General features: G+C 63.0%; 1 protein-coding gene across 12 annotated transcripts in view; it reads left to right on the top strand.

Moving 5' to 3' along the window:
• Nucleotides 1–18,285, top strand: part of KCNT1 (potassium sodium-activated channel subfamily T member 1) — a 68,345-nt gene that overhangs the window by 43,475 nt on the left and 6,585 nt on the right. For 10 of the 12 annotated variants that reach the window (XR_006269632.1, XM_043469992.1, XM_043469982.1 and 7 more), the window contains 23 exons: nt 103–151; nt 244–303; nt 518–592; nt 660–743; nt 1,354–1,448; nt 2,447–2,627; nt 5,168–5,332; nt 5,834–5,970; nt 6,882–6,945; nt 7,053–7,161; nt 7,536–7,644; nt 8,416–8,565; nt 8,840–9,078; nt 9,322–9,556; nt 10,733–10,838; nt 12,572–12,744; nt 13,125–13,196; nt 13,305–13,439; nt 13,546–13,657; nt 17,062–17,163; nt 17,533–17,616; nt 17,851–17,976; nt 18,211–18,231. Coding sequence is in view for 11 of the 12 variants with exons in the window: in XM_043469992.1 (XP_043325927.1) it covers nt 103–151; nt 244–303; nt 518–592; nt 660–743; nt 1,354–1,448; nt 2,447–2,627; nt 5,168–5,332; nt 5,834–5,970; nt 6,882–6,945; nt 7,053–7,161; nt 7,536–7,644; nt 8,416–8,565; nt 8,840–9,078; nt 9,322–9,556; nt 10,733–10,838; nt 12,572–12,744; nt 13,125–13,196; nt 13,305–13,439; nt 13,546–13,657; nt 17,062–17,163; nt 17,533–17,616; nt 17,851–17,976; nt 18,211–18,231 (2,683 nt within the window). In the remaining variant the exon portion in view is untranslated. The remainder of the gene's footprint in view (nt 1–102; nt 152–243; nt 304–517; nt 593–659; nt 744–1,353; nt 1,449–2,446; nt 2,628–5,167; nt 5,333–5,833; nt 5,971–6,881; nt 6,946–7,052; nt 7,162–7,535; nt 7,645–8,415; nt 8,566–8,839; nt 9,079–9,321; nt 9,557–10,732; nt 10,839–12,571; nt 12,745–13,124; nt 13,197–13,304; nt 13,440–13,545; nt 13,658–17,061; nt 17,164–17,532; nt 17,617–17,850; nt 17,977–18,210; nt 18,232–18,285) is intronic. The other 2 variants (XM_043469983.1, XM_043469986.1) reach the window with 1 other exon arrangement.

Below are 18,285 nucleotides of genomic sequence, written 5' to 3' on the forward strand. Positions count from 1 at the left end.
AAGGCTGCGGCCCACTGTCCAGCTCAAGGAGCAGCCTGGGATCGGCGGAGGCCCGGACGGCTGGGGACTCCCAGCCTGGGGCTCACCTCCCTCTTTCCCCAGGGCCCCCATCCTGTGGGTGGAGAGGAAGGTGGCTCTGTGGGCCGTTCAGGTGAGTGGGGCGTGGCGGGGGGGGGGCGCGGCTCCGGTGGGCCCTGCTGCCCCCTGGCCCTGCTCAGAGGCTCTGTTCCCTCCCTACCCCAGGTCATCGTGGCCATCATCAGCTTCCTGGAAACCATGCTTCTCATTTACCTCAGCTACAAAGTGAGTGCCCCCAGGTCTGGCCCTGCCCCGGAGCCCCCCTCCACTGACACCCTCCGCCGGCCCCCTCCCCCAGCCCCTTGCACCCCTTCCTCCAGCCCCCAGTCTCACCCCCCGACCTCCCACTGGCTCAGTTTGTCTCTATCCTCAGCCCCCACCCCACCCCAGTGCCCCCTCCCTGCCATCCGCTCTGAAGCCCACCCCCTTGGCTCCCCAGGGCAACATCTGGGAGCAGATCTTCCGCGTGTCCTTCATCCTGGAGATGATCAACACGCTGCCCTTCATCATCACGGTGGGTGAGCCGCCGGCCGAGGCGGGGGCCGCCGAGACCCCCGCCCCCTGACCCGTCTCCTCCGCAGATATTCTGGCCGCCTCTGCGGAACCTGTTCATCCCCGTGTTTCTGAACTGCTGGCTGGCCAAGCATGCCCTGGAGAACATGATTGTAAGCCCCCACCCCCTGCCCCCCGCCCCCACCACTGCCTCACCTCTGTGAGGTTCCCCAGGACCCCGGGGCACCGCTTGCCACACCCTGGTCCTGGGGGGAGCTGGCCTGCTCCCTTGATGCCCAGGAGGCCGGGTGAGCAGCAGACACACGTGTCTGTCACCACAAGATGCCCTCACACCTCGTTCCTGACCGGCTGGAGCCCCATCCCTGATGCCCCAGGGACAGTCACCCTGGCCTGTCCCTGATCCCGGAATCATGGCTGGGGGAGGAAGAGGGTGAACATATACGAGAGTGGGTGGGCCCTGAGACCCAGGGTCACGGGCAGCCCCTGTGCTGAGCAAGGGCCATTTCCTCCCAGGGAGCCCACCGCCACACACCTACCAGCCCAGGCCTTGTCTCACCACCCCCCCAAACCCAGCTGCAAAGGGCGGGGTCGGGGCTGAGGTCACGGCCTCTGGCCTATACATGGCGGGGAGCGAGAGAGCTGAGGCCGGATGGAGCCCTTCCCCTTCTTGCTCACCTGTGTCCCGGACCTCTGGCGGACCTGCGGCGGGAAGGGCCCTGGGCTCCGTCCTGCCCAGGCTGAGCGCCGCATCCCGCCCCGCAGAACGACTTCCACCGCGCCATCCTGCGCTCGCAGTCGGCCATGTTCAACCAGGTCCTCATCCTCTTCTGCACTCTGCTGTGCCTGGTCTTCACGGGGTGAGTCCCTGCGGGCGGCCGCCCGCCCTTCCCGGGCAGGGCCGGGCCCTCGCATCCAAGAGGCCGGGCAGGCCTCAGGGTGGTGGGAGGCAGCCCGACCGGGACGGAGGGCCAGGAGGCAGCTCGGAGCCCACGTTCCAGACCAGAGCTGCCCAAGTCCAGCTCCTCCGGGGTCCAGGACGCGGCGTCGGGAGGGGCACCGGCTCTCGGCCGGGTGGGGACCCTGGGCTCAAGGCCTAGCTGAGAATAAGGTCTGGGAGCCGCCGGAGTGAGAGGTGGGGGGCCTGGAGGGGAGACCCCGTCCCCCTGCATGCCTGCCCCAGGCCAGGACAGGGCAGGCCCCAAGGCCATTTGCCTCCTACCCTCCCTCCCCGCCGCCAAAAAAAACCACACAGACCTGAGTGGAGCAGGCTGGGGTGTCTGCAGGGTGGGAAGCTCCAGGGTGATTCAGCCCGCCCCCTCCCCGCAGCCAGCGTGTCCGCTGGGGAGGGTGCCTGTGTGCTGCCTCGTGTGTGCACTGTGGGCCCCCAGGCCCTGCCAGCAGCGCCTCCCTGCTTGGGGATAGGACGTGGGGCCACGGGAGTGGCAAGGAGGCCGGTCCAGCTCTGTGCAGGGCAGGGGGCTGCGTGTGCCCCATGCGTCTGACCCCAGGGTGAGGATGAGGCTCTGAGTGGGCGGCGGGTGGGGCTCACAGGCTGGGTGGCCACATCTGCCCCCTCGGGCCTCAAGCTCACACTGAGCCCGCGCAGGGCTGTGTCCACGCTCACGGCCAGTTTTCCAAGGGACTCAAAGGAGCCTCGGGACCAGAAAGGAAGGTCGTGTAGGAGGAACGTGCTGGGTGTGCCAGCTCTGTCGGCCGGGGTCGGGAAGCGCCCGGCTGGACTCAGGCCCAGGCTGGGGGCTGTGTGGGTGATGAAGGACAGGAGCCGCAGGCAGGCAGAGCCTCACTCCGGGAGCCGGGTGGCTGAGGCCCCACCGCCGCCCCTCCCCGGCTCTAGGACCTGCGGCATCCAGCATCTGGAGCGTGCGGGTGACAACCTGTCCCTCCTGACGTCCTTCTACTTCTGCATCGTCACCTTCTCCACCGTGGGCTATGGGGACGTGACGCCCAAGATCTGGCCGTCCCAGCTGCTGGTGGTCATCATGATCTGCGTGGCCTTGGTGGTGCTCCCGCTACAGGTGAGCTCTGCCCGGGAGCAGAGCCAATGGGGGCGGGGGATATGGCTTCCTCGGGGCGGGGGGGTCTGTAATCAGGGAGGCTGCTGCGTCAGGACAGGGCGGGCGGGGAGTGGCGCTCTCAGACGGCTCCCCAGGACCTTTGCCGAGTGTGGAGAGGGAGGGGTGCCAGGGTCTCCCGCAGGCTGGGAATCAGGAGTCCTCAGCCGGTGCAGCAGCAGCTGCGAGGACCACATGGTACACAGCTGCTTCCTCTCTCCTGTCACCTGTCACCAAGGCCGATGTGCCAGCTGAGCACCATGGGGGCAGTGCGGGACTCCACCTGTGTTTGGATAAAAGGTAGAGGCCCAGAGGGGAGGCCAGGCAGCTGTAGGCACTGCCCCCTGCAGCCTTTAAGAGGGCAGGAAAAGGTCCAGGGAAGGATCTGGACAGACTGTGGGGAGCCAGACCTCATGGTGGACACTTGGGGTTTGGAGGGATGGGGGCGGGGGAGGCACCTAACTGTGGCTATAATGGGGCCCAGTCCACCCAGGGAGTCCTCTGCTGACCTTGAGCTCAACTCCTCACCCCCATTCCCACCCCCACTCTATAGCTCAGAACCCCAGCCCCAGCTGACACCCTCTCTTCCCCACTTCCCCCAGTCCAGGAAAGCCAGTGTCACCCTCTATCAGTGATGAAAAGGATGGTCCCAGTTACCATTCGGCATTCTTCTTTTTTTTTTTTTTTTATTTACTATTTCTTTATTTGGCTGCACCGGGTCTTAGTTACAACACGTGGGTTCTTCAATCTTCATTGTGACATGCAGGATCTTTAGTTGTAGCATGTGGGATCTAGTTCCCTGACCAGGGATCAAACTCAGGCCCCACTGTGCTGGGAGCTTGGAGTCTTAGCCACTGGATTGCCAGGGAAGCCCCTGTCCTTCATTCTCCCTTAAACCATGTGGGTTCACCAGTTAGTGTCCTTAGAGATGATGACAGTGAAAACGGCCACCGGTAAATGTCCCTCCCAGAGTAACAATGACAACAGCTGACAGCATCCGCCCCACTCGGGGCTGAGTTGTCATGTGGTGCTTCCTGTGGCTGTTGGAGGGTGGGGGCTTGAACCAGAGGAATCCACTCTCTTACGGGCTTCTCCAGTGGCTCAGTGGTCAAGAATCCCCCTGCAATGCAGGAGACCCCAGTTAAATTCCTGGGTTGGAAAGATCCTGGGTTGGGAGAAGGGAAAGTCTACCTACTCCAGTATTCTGGCCTGGAGAATTCCATGGATTGTATAGTCCGTGGGGTCACAAAGAGTCGGATGCGACTGAGCAACTTTCACTTCACTAATTCTGTTTGATCTCATCTTAATGCATTACATCTGCAAAGACTCTATTTCCACATAAGGTCACATTCGGAGGTTCTGGGTGGACAGGATTTCAGGGGTCATTGTTGGATCCTCTACAAGTAGGCCTTTGCTCCTCACTGCAGCCCTGGGAGGCAGGCACTGTCGGGCCGTTTTGCAGATGAGCTGTGCACCTGTGACACGTGGGGCTGGAACCCACGTGTCTGCCGTCAGAGCCCCGACTCTGCATAGGTTTCAGGGATCACCCTGGGGTCTCTGGCCCCTCCCAGCAGGACCCAGTTCTGTGCTTCAAGGCCACAGGGTCTTGTTAGTAGAACTTAATAGGTACTCAATAAATTCAGTGAGATGATCTCAACCTAGATATAGTACATTGACCAGAGCAGGTGAGCATGAGTGGGGGTGGCTGCTGGCACTGATTTCAAATCATGTGGGAAAAATAAATGACCTCAGTGCTTGGGATGAAAACAGTCAGAGACTTTCATGGGACCTGGCTGTCACCTACAGACATGGAATCAGACTGCAGAGGGAGGCCCTGGGCGGATCAGCACCGCGGACAGCTCCGCGGGGCCCTGGCATCTCCCTCACTCACCCTGCCCACCTTTATGTCTCTGTCATTGTCCTATTTTTAAAAAGGGCTGCCAACACCCAAAGCTCATTGTCAGGAGGTTTGGGTCAGGGTAGATGCAGGCTGCTGCCTCGAATCACCCACAACCTTGACTTGGGCTCAGAACCACGGTACTCAAAGTGTTCCTTTCACATGGGGAGTCTGGGTCCCTAATTCTGTGGCTGAGAATTCCCTAAGACGCATCCAAGTTTCTCCAAATGTGTCTCAGGTGTGGACAGAGACCCAAAGGTCATGTAGTTACCTGGATGTCCAGAGTACATGCTTTAGCATCCACTAACGGTCAATTGGCCATCTGAGGCCGGGAGCTCGACCTGCCGCAAATCTGCTACCCCACACACGAGCCAGACCGTCCACTGTGCTCCCACCTGGCCCCTTGGGTTACCTGTGCCACAAACATCCAAGGCCTTCCGAGACATGGTCGGGACGGGGCTCCATCCTTGCCCTGCCTCCTCTGGCCTGCTCTGGTCTCCACCCTTCGTGCCCAGCGCGGGCTGGTTATCAGCCTTCTTGCCCTGCTCTGTGCTGTCGCAGTTCCTGGAGCCCCAGGTCACCTGGCGCTCACACGCTTTACCTGCAGTTTGAGGAACTCGTCTACCTGTGGATGGAGCGGCAGAAGTCGGGGGGCAACTACAGCCGCCACCGGGCCCAGACGGAGAAGCATGTGATCCTGTGCGTGAGCTCCCTCAAGATCGACCTGCTCATGGACTTTCTGAACGAGTTCTACGCGCATCCACGGTTGCAGGTGAGGCCCCGCCCGTGACCCCGCCCCACTGCAGCTGAGGCTCCGCCTCTGGTCCCACCCTGCTGCAGGTGAGGCCCCGCCCACAGTCCCACCCACAGCTGTGCTGAGGCCCCGCCCACGGTCCCACCCACAGTGTGCTGAGGCCCCGCCCATGGTCTCACCCACAGCTGCGCTGAGGGCCCCGCCCACGGTCCCACCCACGGCTGCGCTGAGGCCCCGCCCATGGTCCCACCCACAGCTGCGCTGAGGCCCCGCCCACAGCCCCATCCGGACCCAGAACCCCCTGAGCTCTCTGGGCCTCTGTTTTCCTGCCTATGGGGTGGAGTCTGGATGGTCTCCCACATTGTAGGGGGTGGATCTATGGCGTCCTGCCTTTCCTTCCTGCCGTCACAGAGAAGGCTGGGGGTCCCGAGAGGCTATGCGGAGGTGAAAACAGTAGGAAGGCAGGATGGGCAGGGCGCCGGCGAGCTTGCCAGGGGGCTGACGGTGCCCTACCTGCAGGACTATTACGTCGTCATCCTGTGCCCCACGGAGATGGACATCCAGGTTCGCAGGGTCCTGCAGATCCCCCTGTGGTCCCAGCGGGTCATCTACCTCCAGGGCTCCGCACTCAAGGATCAGGACCTCATGCGGGCCAAGTGAGAGCACGGCTGAGGGGAGGGTGCGGTCCTGCGCCGGCCAGCCTAAGCGGCGGCCCTAAGCACTACGCCAGCCGGGAGGGGCCATCAGCCGGGCAGCAGCTCCAGCTTTGTGCCTGCTGCTTGCCCAGGCCAGCCGGGCCCCTCACTGACCCCCGCACAGCCTTCTGGGCAAGCCCACCAGCTCCTCTCCCACCTGCCTGGTGTTTGTCTGGGGGCGAGGTGGGGGTTGCTACAGCTGTGCCTCGGGTGGGAAGCTGAGGCTGTGGGTGGATATTCTTCTCAAGATGCGGTGACAGGGTGACTTGAGGTAAGGAGACTGAGTTGTGAACAGAACTTTCCAGGATCTGCTGCAGCACATTCTGAGACACCCGGGAGGGGCCCCCCCACCCCCGGAGGGGCCCCCGCCATTTGTCACCATTTTATTATGGAGCCTGATGTAACCTTCGTGGTGAAACGGTGAAATGTGGGTTGTATGGAGGCCAAGGCAGCAGGAGCCCGGGTAGCCAGGGCCCCCATCCACCCATCTCCTGAGGCCAGGAATCAAGGGCCCGACAGGGACTAGTAGGGGTTGCAGGGTGATGGGGTGGGAGGCACCAGGCCTCCCTGCCCTGGGGCAAGTGGACTATTTCTCAGGCGGCCTTTCTGCAGCCAGGGGCTGGGGGCGGGGCATGAGGGGAGCAGACCTGGCCATCCCCAGATCTCAGGCAGCCTGTCCCAGGAGGGGACAGGACAGCAGGTGGGGTCCAGCATCTCTGCCACCAAGTGCACCCCCTTCCATGCCCCAGCCCCACTCTGGGTGTGTGGGGGCCCATCCTCAGCCCATCCTGGGCTAGTCAGAGTGAGACGGGGTCCTGATGGCCCAGACAGGGACAGCCGGTCCTATGGTGCTCAGACCTGGTGCTTTGCAGGATGGACAACGGGGAGGCCTGCTTTATTCTCAGCAGCCGGAACGAGGTGGACCGCACCGCGGCGGTGAGTGCCCCCGGCCACCAGTCCCCCACCTGCCCGCCAGCTAGAGGGCAGAGCCCCTCCCCCAGCCTCTGGCTGCCCTCAGCAGTGACCGTGGCCTCCCTGCTCAGGACCACCAGACCATCCTGCGCGCCTGGGCCGTGAAGGACTTCGCCCCGAACTGCCCCCTCTACGTCCAGATCCTCAAACCTGAGAACAAGTTTCATGTCAAGTTTGCAGGTATGTTTGGTCAGGAGAGGGGCGCCCATGTGCTCCAAGGGGAGCGTGCTGGGGCTGGGGGTGGGGTTGAGGCAGAGCCCATGCAGATGCTGCAGCTGGGAGCCTGGGGGGTCAGTGAGGGCAGGAGCCAAGGGCAGGGGAGGGGCAGGAACACCATCTGATGAGCACCTCTAAGGTGAGCAAATCTATGCTGGACACCTGGGGGCCAAAAGGTGTGGCCAGCTCCCTTCCCCCACCCCATCTCTGGAGAAGAGCCAGGAGAGTTAACAGGCTCGGGAAGGTGGGGCTGGAGGGAGCCTTCTAGGGAGGCAAGGGGACGCCTACTGTGGCGGACAGTGAGAGCCGCGCAGTGACCCTGACCCTCCTGCCCGCAGAGCACGTGGTCTGCGAGGAGGAGTGCAAGTACGCCATGCTGGCCCTCAACTGCATCTGCCCGGCCACCTCCACCCTCATCACCCTGCTGGTGCACACGTCCCGCGGCCAGTGAGTTCTGCCCCGGGTCCACCACGTGGCATGCAGTGTGCTGCCCGGGAGAGGAGCAGACACTGGGGGCAAGGGACGTGTTGAGGAGCCTGTGATGGGAGGGGGTGAGAAGCCCGAGATGGGAGCGGGTGGTGACCTGGGAGGACCCAGCTGGGAAACAGTAGGTCCCTTGTCACTTGAGGAGTGGGAGCTGGGGGCGGCCTTGGGGCTGCAGGGAATCACAGGCAGGGCCCTCCATGGAGCAGAGGGCCTAGTCGGGGGTGGGGCTCAGGAGAGCCACCGGGTCTAGAAACAGCAATAGTGGCGGGGGTGGGGGGTGGTTGGGGGGACACGCTTGGCCTGTGGGAGAAGGCGCGTTGGTGTTTGGCACCTGAGCTGGGGTCCCAGGTAGAGCAGGAGGTGAAGGGCTGCCCTGGGACAGAGGAGGGGGTGTCATCTTCTCTCTAGCAGGACACCCCAACAGGTGGCCTTGGCTCCTTGTGGGGTCTGGGTGGCCCTCGGGGAGGGACCAAGCAGATGTCGGAGGACCCACAGCCCACAGAGGCCGGTCTTGACTCTGAAACCTTTTGACGCCCCCTAAAAGCCGGACCATTATGTTCACAGCTCTTTAAAACTGGCCGAGGGACCCATCTGGCCACACCCGGGTCTAGTCTCCCACAGACGGGGAAGGGCGGGGTCAGGGGTCACGTTGGCTTCCACCCACCCTGGAAGCCTGGAAGCGGCCAGGCCAGGCGGGGCAACGGTGGGGGTGACGTCCTGCCCACACCCCAGGGAAGGCCAGGACTCTCCAGAGCAGTGGCAGCGCATGTACGGACGCTGCTCGGGCAACGAGGTCTACCACGTGCGCATGGGGGACAGCAAGTTCTTCCGCGAGTACGAGGGCAAGAGCTTCACCTACGCCGCCTTCCACGCGCACAAGAAGTACGGCCCCTTGCACCCTGTCCAAGCCCGGGAGGGAGGGGGCGCTGGGCGGGGCTCGGAAACGGAAGTGGGCGGGGCCTCGTCCGCCGTCTGGTGGGTGGGCGGGGCCTCGGGGCCGGACGCCACGCCCACTCAGCGTGAGACCTGCGTCCAGCACCTCTCTCTGAGGCGACCCTGGGTGGGTCTTCGGGTCGAGGGGGAAGAGGTCCCGACCCCTACGAGGAGCCCGAGAGGGGCAGCTCTGGCCTCCACCCCCATCCGTCCGTCCACCCAGGTACGGCGTGTGCCTCATGGGCTTGAAACGCGAGGACAACAAGAGCATCCTGCTGAACCCGGGCCCGCGGCACATCCTGGCGGCCTCCGACACCTGCTTCTACATCAACATCACCAAGGAGGAGAACTCGGCCTTCATCTTCAAGCAGGAGGAAAAGCAGAAGAGGAAGGGCTTCGCGGGGCAGGGGCTGTACGAGGGCTCATCCCGCCTGCCCGTGCACAGCATCATCGCCTCCATGGGTGAGGCCGGGCGCCCGCTCCCGGCTGGGCAAGCCGGCAGGGGCCCCACCCGGAGCCCCCGGTCCTCAGGCCTTCACTAACCCTGGGCAAGCCCCCTCTCTTTGGGCCTCAGTTTGCACATCGGTCCGGCAGGGCCATCCCTGCCTTCCTGTGGGGACATCACTGTCAGCACTGGGAGGGAACCCCCACCCCCAGGACAGTCCCGGGAGGGGCTGCCAGCCAAGTCCAGCCACTCTGTTCCAGGGACAGTGGCCATGGACCTCCAGAACACGGAGTGCCGGCCTGCACAGAGCGGCGGGGGCGGTGGGGGCAGCAAGCTGGCGCTCCCCACGGAGAACGGCTCGGGCAGCCGGAGGCCCAGCATTGCGCCCGTGCTGGAGGTGGCCGACAGCTCGACCCTGCTGCCTTGCGACCTGCTGAGTGACCAGTCAGAGGATGAGATGACGCCTTCGGATGAAGAGGGGCTGTCCGTGGTGGAGTGAGTGTCTCGGGGTGGGGGAAGGACAGACACTTTCCTCAGGAGAGGAGGAGGTACAGCATGTGAGTGCCTGGTGCCCAGGAAGAAGTGGCCAGCCAGCACTGGTCCTGGATCCACGCTCTGAACCAGGCTTCCAAACAGCTTCCGCAGAGCCCTTGCTTGGCAAGTGGAATCTGGGGACCCAGCTCCTGGGCAGGAAGGCTGTGCTGTATCCCCCTCACCCCTCATCCTCCTCAACCTCGCACTCTGGGCGGGCAGCCAGGCCTCAGTACCACGGCCTACTTGAATGAGGTGGCTGCTCTCTGAGCACGGTCTGCGGAGCCCTGGGTGAGGTGCCGTCCAGGCCTGGAGACTGCTGGCCCATACTGAACTGTCACGCTGCCCTGGGTTTGAGTCCAGATCTTCCTCTAGGATTATGAGACTCCCACCCCAGGGCCACGGCCAGTCACAGGCCTGCACGGCCCGTCCCTCCCAGCTGGCTGTCAGCGTGCTGTGGCCACTCTCTGCTCCTGCCTTGACCCTGGGGTGGAGTCAATGCACTTTAAAGACGGGCTGCTGGGGGACTGGCTCCAAGATGAAGGGGGCTCTGCAGGGCTCCTGCACACTTGGAGCAGGCGGCAGACTGGCCTCTGACGCTGCCTCCCTTAAGCCAACTGGGGGCCGAGCAGAAGGCCAGCCCCCCTCCAGGTAGCCTGGCTGCCTACCACCCTACATGTCCGCACTGGGCACTGAGGGGACAGCCAGAAGGTGGGGGGCAGCCTGTGGGGCAACCAGCCCAGCCTGGCCGCCAGTAGAACAGGGGCCGAGGGCCAGCATCTGCCCCGGCGTCGGGGTACTGGGAACACCAGGGTAGGAGCACCCCTTAAGGCTCTTCCGTGGCTCCCAGGCCTGTGTGAGCTCTTGTGTGTGTGTGTGTGTGTGTGTGTGTGTGTGTAAGTGTGTGTGCATTGCATGGAATCTCCTCCGATCTCCAGGGAACATACACAGGTCCCGATCACAGCCCCCCTTCCTGCCTAGGGATTGAATATAGGGGTCCTGGGGCTTCCTGGGCGGGAGGAGTGGTGGGGAGGCTCTGAGTGCCCCAGCCCAGTCTGGTCTGCGATGCCTGGCGCCCCCGTGTGGCCACCCAGGGTGCTGGGCACGTGTCTGAGGCTCCTGCCTCTCCCACCCCTCCAGGTATGTGAAGGGCTACCCCCCCAACTCACCCTACATCGGCAGCTCCCCCACCCTGTGCCACCTCCTGCCCGTGAAAGCCCCCTTCTGCTGCCTGCGGCTGGACAAGGTAGGTCACAGCAGAGATGGGGAGGCAGCAGGGACCCTGAGGACATCCTGACTCAAGTCGCACTCCCCCGTGTCCATTTCTGTTGGGGAGGGGGGGCGTGTTCCCTCCCTCCTGCATCCGCATGCGTGTCTGAGGCGAGGGTGTGCCTCTCCTGACCACAGTCCACTTACCAGGACCAGGATGTGTGTGTCAGACCCTCAGCCCACAGTCCAGCTGCCCTTCTGGCCGGAGACAGTCCTGACCCACCTCTGAGTGCCCGTCATGCCTGCCTCCCTCCATCTCAAGGCTCCTTGCCCCTGGGACCTCCCCAGGATCTCTCCCGTATTTGGGGAGCGCAGTCATCGATCTGGTGGAGCATCCCTGAAGCGGGGCAACTCAGCCTTTGCACGGGGTGGGGGCTGGTCCCCCCAGAGGGGCCACATCCTCCAGGAGGCCTCGCTGCGATGCTGCCTTAGAGCACGTGGCTCGGGTCCACACCTGGTCTCCCTGGAGGAAATACAGCTTCACCTTTGCAGTCAGGACATCACTGAGGGGAGACACGTGGGGACCAGGTACATAAGCTGCTCGTCACCGACCCCCTGATGCGTTTCCTCTGCAGTTGATGGATCGCAGGTTCTAGTTCCTTCTATGTTTGTGTGCACTTTTCCCCGTGAGGAGGTTCTTCCTCTTTCTTAGCCATTGTGTACATCAGTGTGGACTCACTGTTTCACTCAGAGAGTAAACCCGCTGTGCATTGCTGCAACGTCGGGTTTCTGTGCGGATCCTGCTGGTTTTAACACTCAGATGTTCCTGGTTTTACTGATGAGGCCTCCAGGTCTTTCCGACATGTCTCCTGGTCTGTGAAGATGTCTGTGCTTCTGAACTAGTGGTGCCCCCCCATTCTTGTTCCTATTCCAGTCCTGGAACTGGCTGCTGCTCCAAGAAACCTGATTCCTGCTAGTGGAAACCACATTTAGAAACAAGATGGGGATTTGGGGGTGCTCACTGCTGCCCTGCATCTGGGCCTCTCCGCAGAGAGCTAGAAAGTGGGCACACACATGACAAAATGTGTGCGCACACATAAAATGTGTATACACCACTCAACAACGTATACACATATGACAAAACATGTACACATGCACACACAACAGAATGCACGCGCATGACAAAACATGTACACACAAACATGTATACATATGCACACACTACAGAACATTTATACACATGGCAGAACATGTGCACACAAAATGTGTACACACATGCACACACTATGGAATGTGTATACACATGACAAAATGTATGTATATACACAACATGTATACACATGCACATACTACAAAATGTGTACACGTGACAAAACATGCACACACAAAATGTGTATACACACACATGAGAGAATGTGTATACATACAAGATGTGTGTACACACGAGAGAATATTATATGCATAAGAAATGTGCACACACATACAAAATGTGTACACACATGCACATGCTACAGAATGTGTACACACAAGACAAAATGTGCACAAACACAAATGTGTCCACCCAGACCCATCTGTGTCTGCATCTGCTAAGGCCACAAGTTCACACAGACACCTCCCTTCCCACGCCCGCAGGGCCCCAGCTCACGCTCTGCGGGGTCTGGTGGGTGGCTGGCCTGTGGCCCCAGTGATACCAGGTACCATTTGCCCTCAGGCTTCCCTAGAGCACCCTCCCTCCCCTCCATGGTTGATTCCAGCGTTCTCCCCATCCAGGGCTGCAAGCACAACAGCTACGAAGACGCCAAGGCCTACGGCTTCAAGAACAAGCTGATCATCGTCTCGGCGGAGACGGCGGGCAATGGGCTGTACAATTTCATCGTGCCACTGCGCGCCTACTACCGGCCCCGCCGGGAGCTCAACCCCATTGTGCTGCTGCTGGACAACAAGTGAGGGGCAGAGGGCAGGGCATGGGTGCCCTCAGCTTCGGCGGGGAGGGGGGCGCGGCCCCGCCGCCCCTTCCCACACTCTGGTGCCGCTCCATCATCCTCCCCATGACCATGAACCTCCCCCAGGGCGCACCCCGAGCACCTCTACCCGCAGAGGCCTGCCAGACCCAGACCACAGGGTCTAGTCTCAGCTGTCCTGCCTCCCGGGGCCTTGGCTTCCCCTCGGGGGCAATAAAGAGCAGCCCTGTTGGCCTCTAAAGGCCCCCCGGTTCAAGCCGTCGTGGTCCTGGGGCCCCTGCTCTGCCCAGGTCAGAGCTGGTGTGGAGATGGGGCTGGGGGTAGAGCCTGGTGGACGCCTGCAGGACCTGCTGTGCCCACAGGCCCGACCACCACTTCCTGGAGGCCATCTGCTGCTTTCCCATGGTCTACTACATGGAGGGCTCCGTGGACAAGTAAGGCGCCTCTTGGCAGGAGGACCTCTGCTCCCCGCTCCTCTCCTCCCTGGGCGGGCACCCAGGGCCGAGCAGGGGGCGGCCGCACCCAAGGGCGTCTCCCCGCAGCCTGGACAGCCTGCTGCAGTGCGGCATCATCTACGCGGACAACCTGGTGGTGGTGGACAAGGAGAGCACCATGAGCGCCGAGGAGGACTACATGGCCGACGCCAAGACCATCGTCAACGTGCAGACCATGTTCCGGTGAGACTCGGGGGCCGCCCTGAACTCCCCCCAGGCCGGTGTCCAGGGGCCCCGCCCCGAGCCCCCTCCCCACGTCCATGACCAGGCCCACCCCCCTCCCCCGCAGGCTCTTCCCCAGTCTCAGCATCACCACCGAGCTCACCCACCCGTCCAACATGCGCTTCATGCAGTTTCGCGCCAAGGACAGCTACTCTCTAGCTCTCTCCAAACTGGAGAAGGTGAGTGGCCCCTCGTGAACCACCCGTTCCCCACCTGCCCCTGCGTGAACTGCCCCTTCTGACTTTGCCCAGCTGAGGGCCTGCACCAGGCCTGGAGGGCGTGGGTGCCTGCCCTCCTCCGGCGGGGTGCTAGCCCCAGGGTGAGGCTCTCGAGCGTGCAGCCCACAGACTTTAGGGTCCTCGGCCAGGAGGGGAGATCGTCCTCCTAAGGCAAGGTCCAGTCTGGCCTTGTGCGTGGCCGAGGCTGCTCGTTATACCAGAAATTACTCACCCGGGGGACACCAGCCCTGACAGCACACCCACATCTGAGCCGTGTCCGTTCTATCAACCACCGGCGGGACGTGTTCATCCCACAGATGAGGGCATGGGATCAGAGAGGGGAGCCTTTGCCTCGGGTCACACAGAGGCTCAGAGGCAGAGCTGGAACCAGCTTTCTGCTCGGCTCCATGAAGGGGATCAGCAGGGTCAGATGTGGGGCCCGGGGGACATGGGGACCCGCCATGGTCTGGTGGTGCCACCCTGGCATGTTGTGGACCCCAGGCCCTCCCCAGCCCCCTGTCTGGGTCAGTGTAGCACTGCCCTCCACTGAGAGGCAAGGCCGCGCGCAGGTGGCCCCGGGTGAGACCAGGAAGCAGGTGGGCCGCTACCGAGGAGATCCGGCCAATGAAGTCGGGGGCAGTGACCATTCCCTGCGAGCCTGGACTGAAGTCCTTGTCGGGGGGCAGCTTGCATCTGCATGGCTGACCCCATACCAGGCCAGGCCTGGCCCCAAAAGCAGACGGGCAGTGTGGGAGCTCCACCTGCCCAGAACCCAGGTGGACGACGGAAGTGCATTTTGCCAGGAGGCCCGTGGTGGCCCCGGAGCACCTTGGTCGGTAGCCAGAGGCCTCAGTCAGCAGCCGGGGAGCTTGGGCCATCCTGCCCCTGGAGGAGGCTTGGCCTGCACCCCACATGACAGCCCATTGGAGCCCACTCAGAACCACTTCCTAGCAGCCCGTGAGTTGATCCTCCGTCTGCTCAAAGCTGGGACTGTGGGTGTCAGAAGCGGCCCCAGCCGGGACTGTGTCCAGGTGCTCCGGCCAGTCTGACCCAGTTCAGGCAGGACGACCAGCACAGAACTGGGGTCAAGGCTGACACCCTAGCACTGGTCCTCACTTGCCACCAGTTCCCCACAGGCCTTGCACTCCCACCTGTTCAGCAAGTGGTCCTGAAGTAGGTCCGTCAGCAGACACTGCCCTTCCACGGCAGACACCACAAATTCACCCCCTACTCCTGCCTTCTGTGGCAGGCATCACCAGTCGACCACACCTTCCACCTTCCCCTGCAGCATCACCTCCAGGGGCAGGGGCAGGGGCGGCCCACTCCCCACCTCGTCCTGTGGTTTTGTGATGGGGAGAGAAGTCAGCAAGTGAGCACGTGTGGCCTCGGGAGGCTGCAGCCCAGGGTTGAAGGCCGTGCCGATGGACACGCTGGGCAGGGCCAGGCGTGTGCAGTGCCTGGGGGCTGAGGACAGAGGGGCACAGGGCCACGCGATCCACCCCCTCTGGAGAGATGGTCGGAGCCAGTGCCCCCCCCTCACCTATGCACACAGCAGATTCCACAGAGGACGGGGTGGGAATGTGGCATCACGCTGTATGCACGATCCGGATGAGGCAAGTGCTGTTTCGTGAGCGGAAGCTGCAGGAACATCAGAAACGCTTCTGGCATTCAGATCAACATGCTTCCCCAAGATCGAAGTGGCGCTAGGGTGGGGGGGATTCGGGAAGGCATGGAGGGCAGCGGCTGCATCTCCCTGGAGGTTCTCAGGAAGGTCTCCTAGAGGCTGGGTCACTGCCCACCCCACTGCCCACCCTGTCCCCAAACTCAGGTTCCTGGTGGCATCATCGTTTCAATAGCCTCAGCACCTGTGACGGTGACGTCAGCCAGGGCCCAGCCTGCCCGTTCAGTCCTGCCCCTGCTCCCTGCAGCCACATGGTTCTCAGAAGGGCTCATCATATGTGTTCCCATGTCTCGCTGTGACCTGTGACCTCGGAGCTTGGGCTACAGCCTCCGGTCCCTCTGTGGCCACTACAGAACAGATGCATGAAGCCACCGAAACATCAAGCCTTCTTTTGTCCACAGTCTCCCTGGACCCCCTCTCGGTCTTTTCTTCTCAAACCATTCACTGTTCTGAGTGAAGGGAAACTGACAGCTTTAACGATCTTGGGAATCTTCCCGTTTGTCCTCATAGCGTGCAGCGGGAGCGTGCAGCCTGGAGACAGCAGGCCACGCGGGTCAGATTCCAGGGCTTGTCCAGGATTCATTCTTTCCGGGACAGCAAAATGCTGCTCAGAACTGACCCACTGTTTCCCTCTTGGACACCCACGTGCCAGCACGCCCTCAGGCTCCCTGCTGGTGGGGAGGGACTGAGGTGAGGCCTGCTGCCCCAGTGTTTGCCCCGCCGGCCGCCAGCCGAGTTTGCATGAGGAAGCTGCCACAGCAGGAAGCAGCCCCAAGAGAAGGCCCCGGGAGGGCTCCTGCATCCCACCTTCTGTCTGTGTGGAGCGTGTTCTGGTCCAGAGGGAAGGACGACTTCCTGGGCTCAGAGCCACCCCTCAGCTGTAGGCCGACCTCATGCAGTGGAGACACGTGCCCAAAAAGTCCGCGTCCCAGCACCAGCACGGAGTGGGGAACACGATTCTGTGAAGGATGCTGAGGTGGAGGAGGCCCTAGTTCACCCTGGGGCCCCACACCATCACCAGGGTCCTTGCAAGAGGGAGGCCAGAGGTCAGCCTGCTAGCCCTGGAGGTGAAGGAAGGGACCAGGGCTGTGGCTGGCTTCTAGAAAATGGGAAAGGCGCAGGAAAGGAGTCTCCTGGGGGGCGGAGGGTGGTCACCGGCGGGAGCCCTGCGACACCTGACTCTAGCCCCACATATCCGACTGGACTTGTGAAGTCTGATACCATGAGAGAGGAATCATGCGGTTCTGAGCTGCGGGTCTAAGGAATCCACGTGGGGCCTCGCGACGCCGTGCTCACAGGGGAGGCAGGAGCTGTGATATACACATCGCTGCTCACACGCACGCCTTGCTGTCCTCACCACCTCACTCACAGCACACAAGCTCCAGGACAAGTTGCTACGAGTGTCAAGGGCCCAGGGTGGCAGTTGCCAGGCATTAACCCCAGCACGGGCCCCTGGCTCTCGCCAGCAGAGCCCTGAGTCCTTACTCCTGGCTCTGGCCCCTGTGTCTGGGGGACACGTAGCTGGGTGCTTAACCTCTGTGTGGGGGCATCTGCTGGCCCGTGTTCATACACTCACCCCACACGTGTGCACACACACACCCCCCGTGCACGCGTGCCCTGGGCTGCCTGTCCTGTGCAGCTGTGGCCACAGGCACCAGCCTGTCTGAGCTCCCCTGTCTTGCAGAGGGAGCGTGAGAATGGCTCCAACCTGGCCTTCATGTTCCGCCTGCCCTTCGCCGCCGGCCGCGTCTTCAGCATCAGCATGCTGGACACACTGCTGTATCAGGTCAGCCTGGGGCCTGGCCGACGGCCGGTCCTGAGCAACGTCCACCCTGGGTCCCCAGGAGACCAGTGGGACTGAGTGGCTCTGGGCCTCGTCCCTGCCTGGGAGCCACAGGGGTTCACCCCTGAGTGTCACCATCCTTCACTCCCAGGAGGGTGCTGGCCTAAGGTCACTCCTGGCAGCCTTTGGGTTTCTGATCCCTTCTGACCTAAGGCGCGTGACCAGGCGAGCTACCACGGCCAGGAAAGGCCGCCCGGCTGTGTCTGCTGGCACGCTGCTCAGGGGACACTGTGGGTGCCCAGCGGGCATGTCCCGCCTCGGGGGTGTGGAGCTGTCCACAACGCCGGCCTCACTGCGGCCCCTCTCCTCCAGTCCTTCGTGAAGGACTACATGATCCCCATCACCAGGCTGCTACTGGGCTTGGACACCACGCCGGGCTCCGGCTACCTCTGTGCGGTAAGTGCCTGGGCGGGAGGGGCTTAGGGAGCGGGCCAGGCGGACAGGAGGGGCCGGAGGGGCGGGTTGAGTGGGCGGGGCCTCGGGGGGGCGGGGCTTGTGGCCGGGCCGCAGTGGACTGGGTCGGGGGCGGGGCCTGTGGCCGAGGGCGGGGCCGGGCCGGCGCGCCCTGCAGGGGAGTCGAGCGCCGGCTCTGCGGCCCGAGGCCCGCCCAGCCCAGGCTCTGCGTTTCAGATGAAGATCTCGGAGGACGACCTGTGGATCCGCACCTACGGCCGCCTCTTCCAGAAGCTGTGCTCCTCCAGCGCCGAGATCCCCATCGGCATCTACAGGACCCAGTGCCACGTCTTCTCCACCGAGGTGCGGGGCAGGGGACCTGGGGATCCGGGCCCTTTTGGGGTCAGGTTCACAGGCGCCCATGTGGTTCCTTGGGGGGCTTTGGGGGAGGGGAGAGCACCGAGGGGCCCCCGTGCCGCCGCCGGGACCGCGGACAGCGGCCTGCCCACGAGTTGTGAGCCCACCGGGGCTCAGGCAGCCTCCGGGGTCAGGGCAGGAGCCCCACAGGTACCCAGGCGGCTCTGGTTTCCTTTGCAGCCCCCCGACCTCAGGGCCCAGGTGAGTGGTCCCTTCAAGCCCGCGGGAGTGCCCGAGCCCAGCCTGGGTCTGGGG

Source organism: Cervus canadensis, chromosome 5, assembly GCF_019320065.1.
Source record: "Cervus canadensis isolate Bull #8, Minnesota chromosome 5, ASM1932006v1, whole genome shotgun sequence".
NCBI classification, from domain to species: Eukaryota; Metazoa; Chordata; class Mammalia; order Artiodactyla; family Cervidae; genus Cervus; species Cervus canadensis.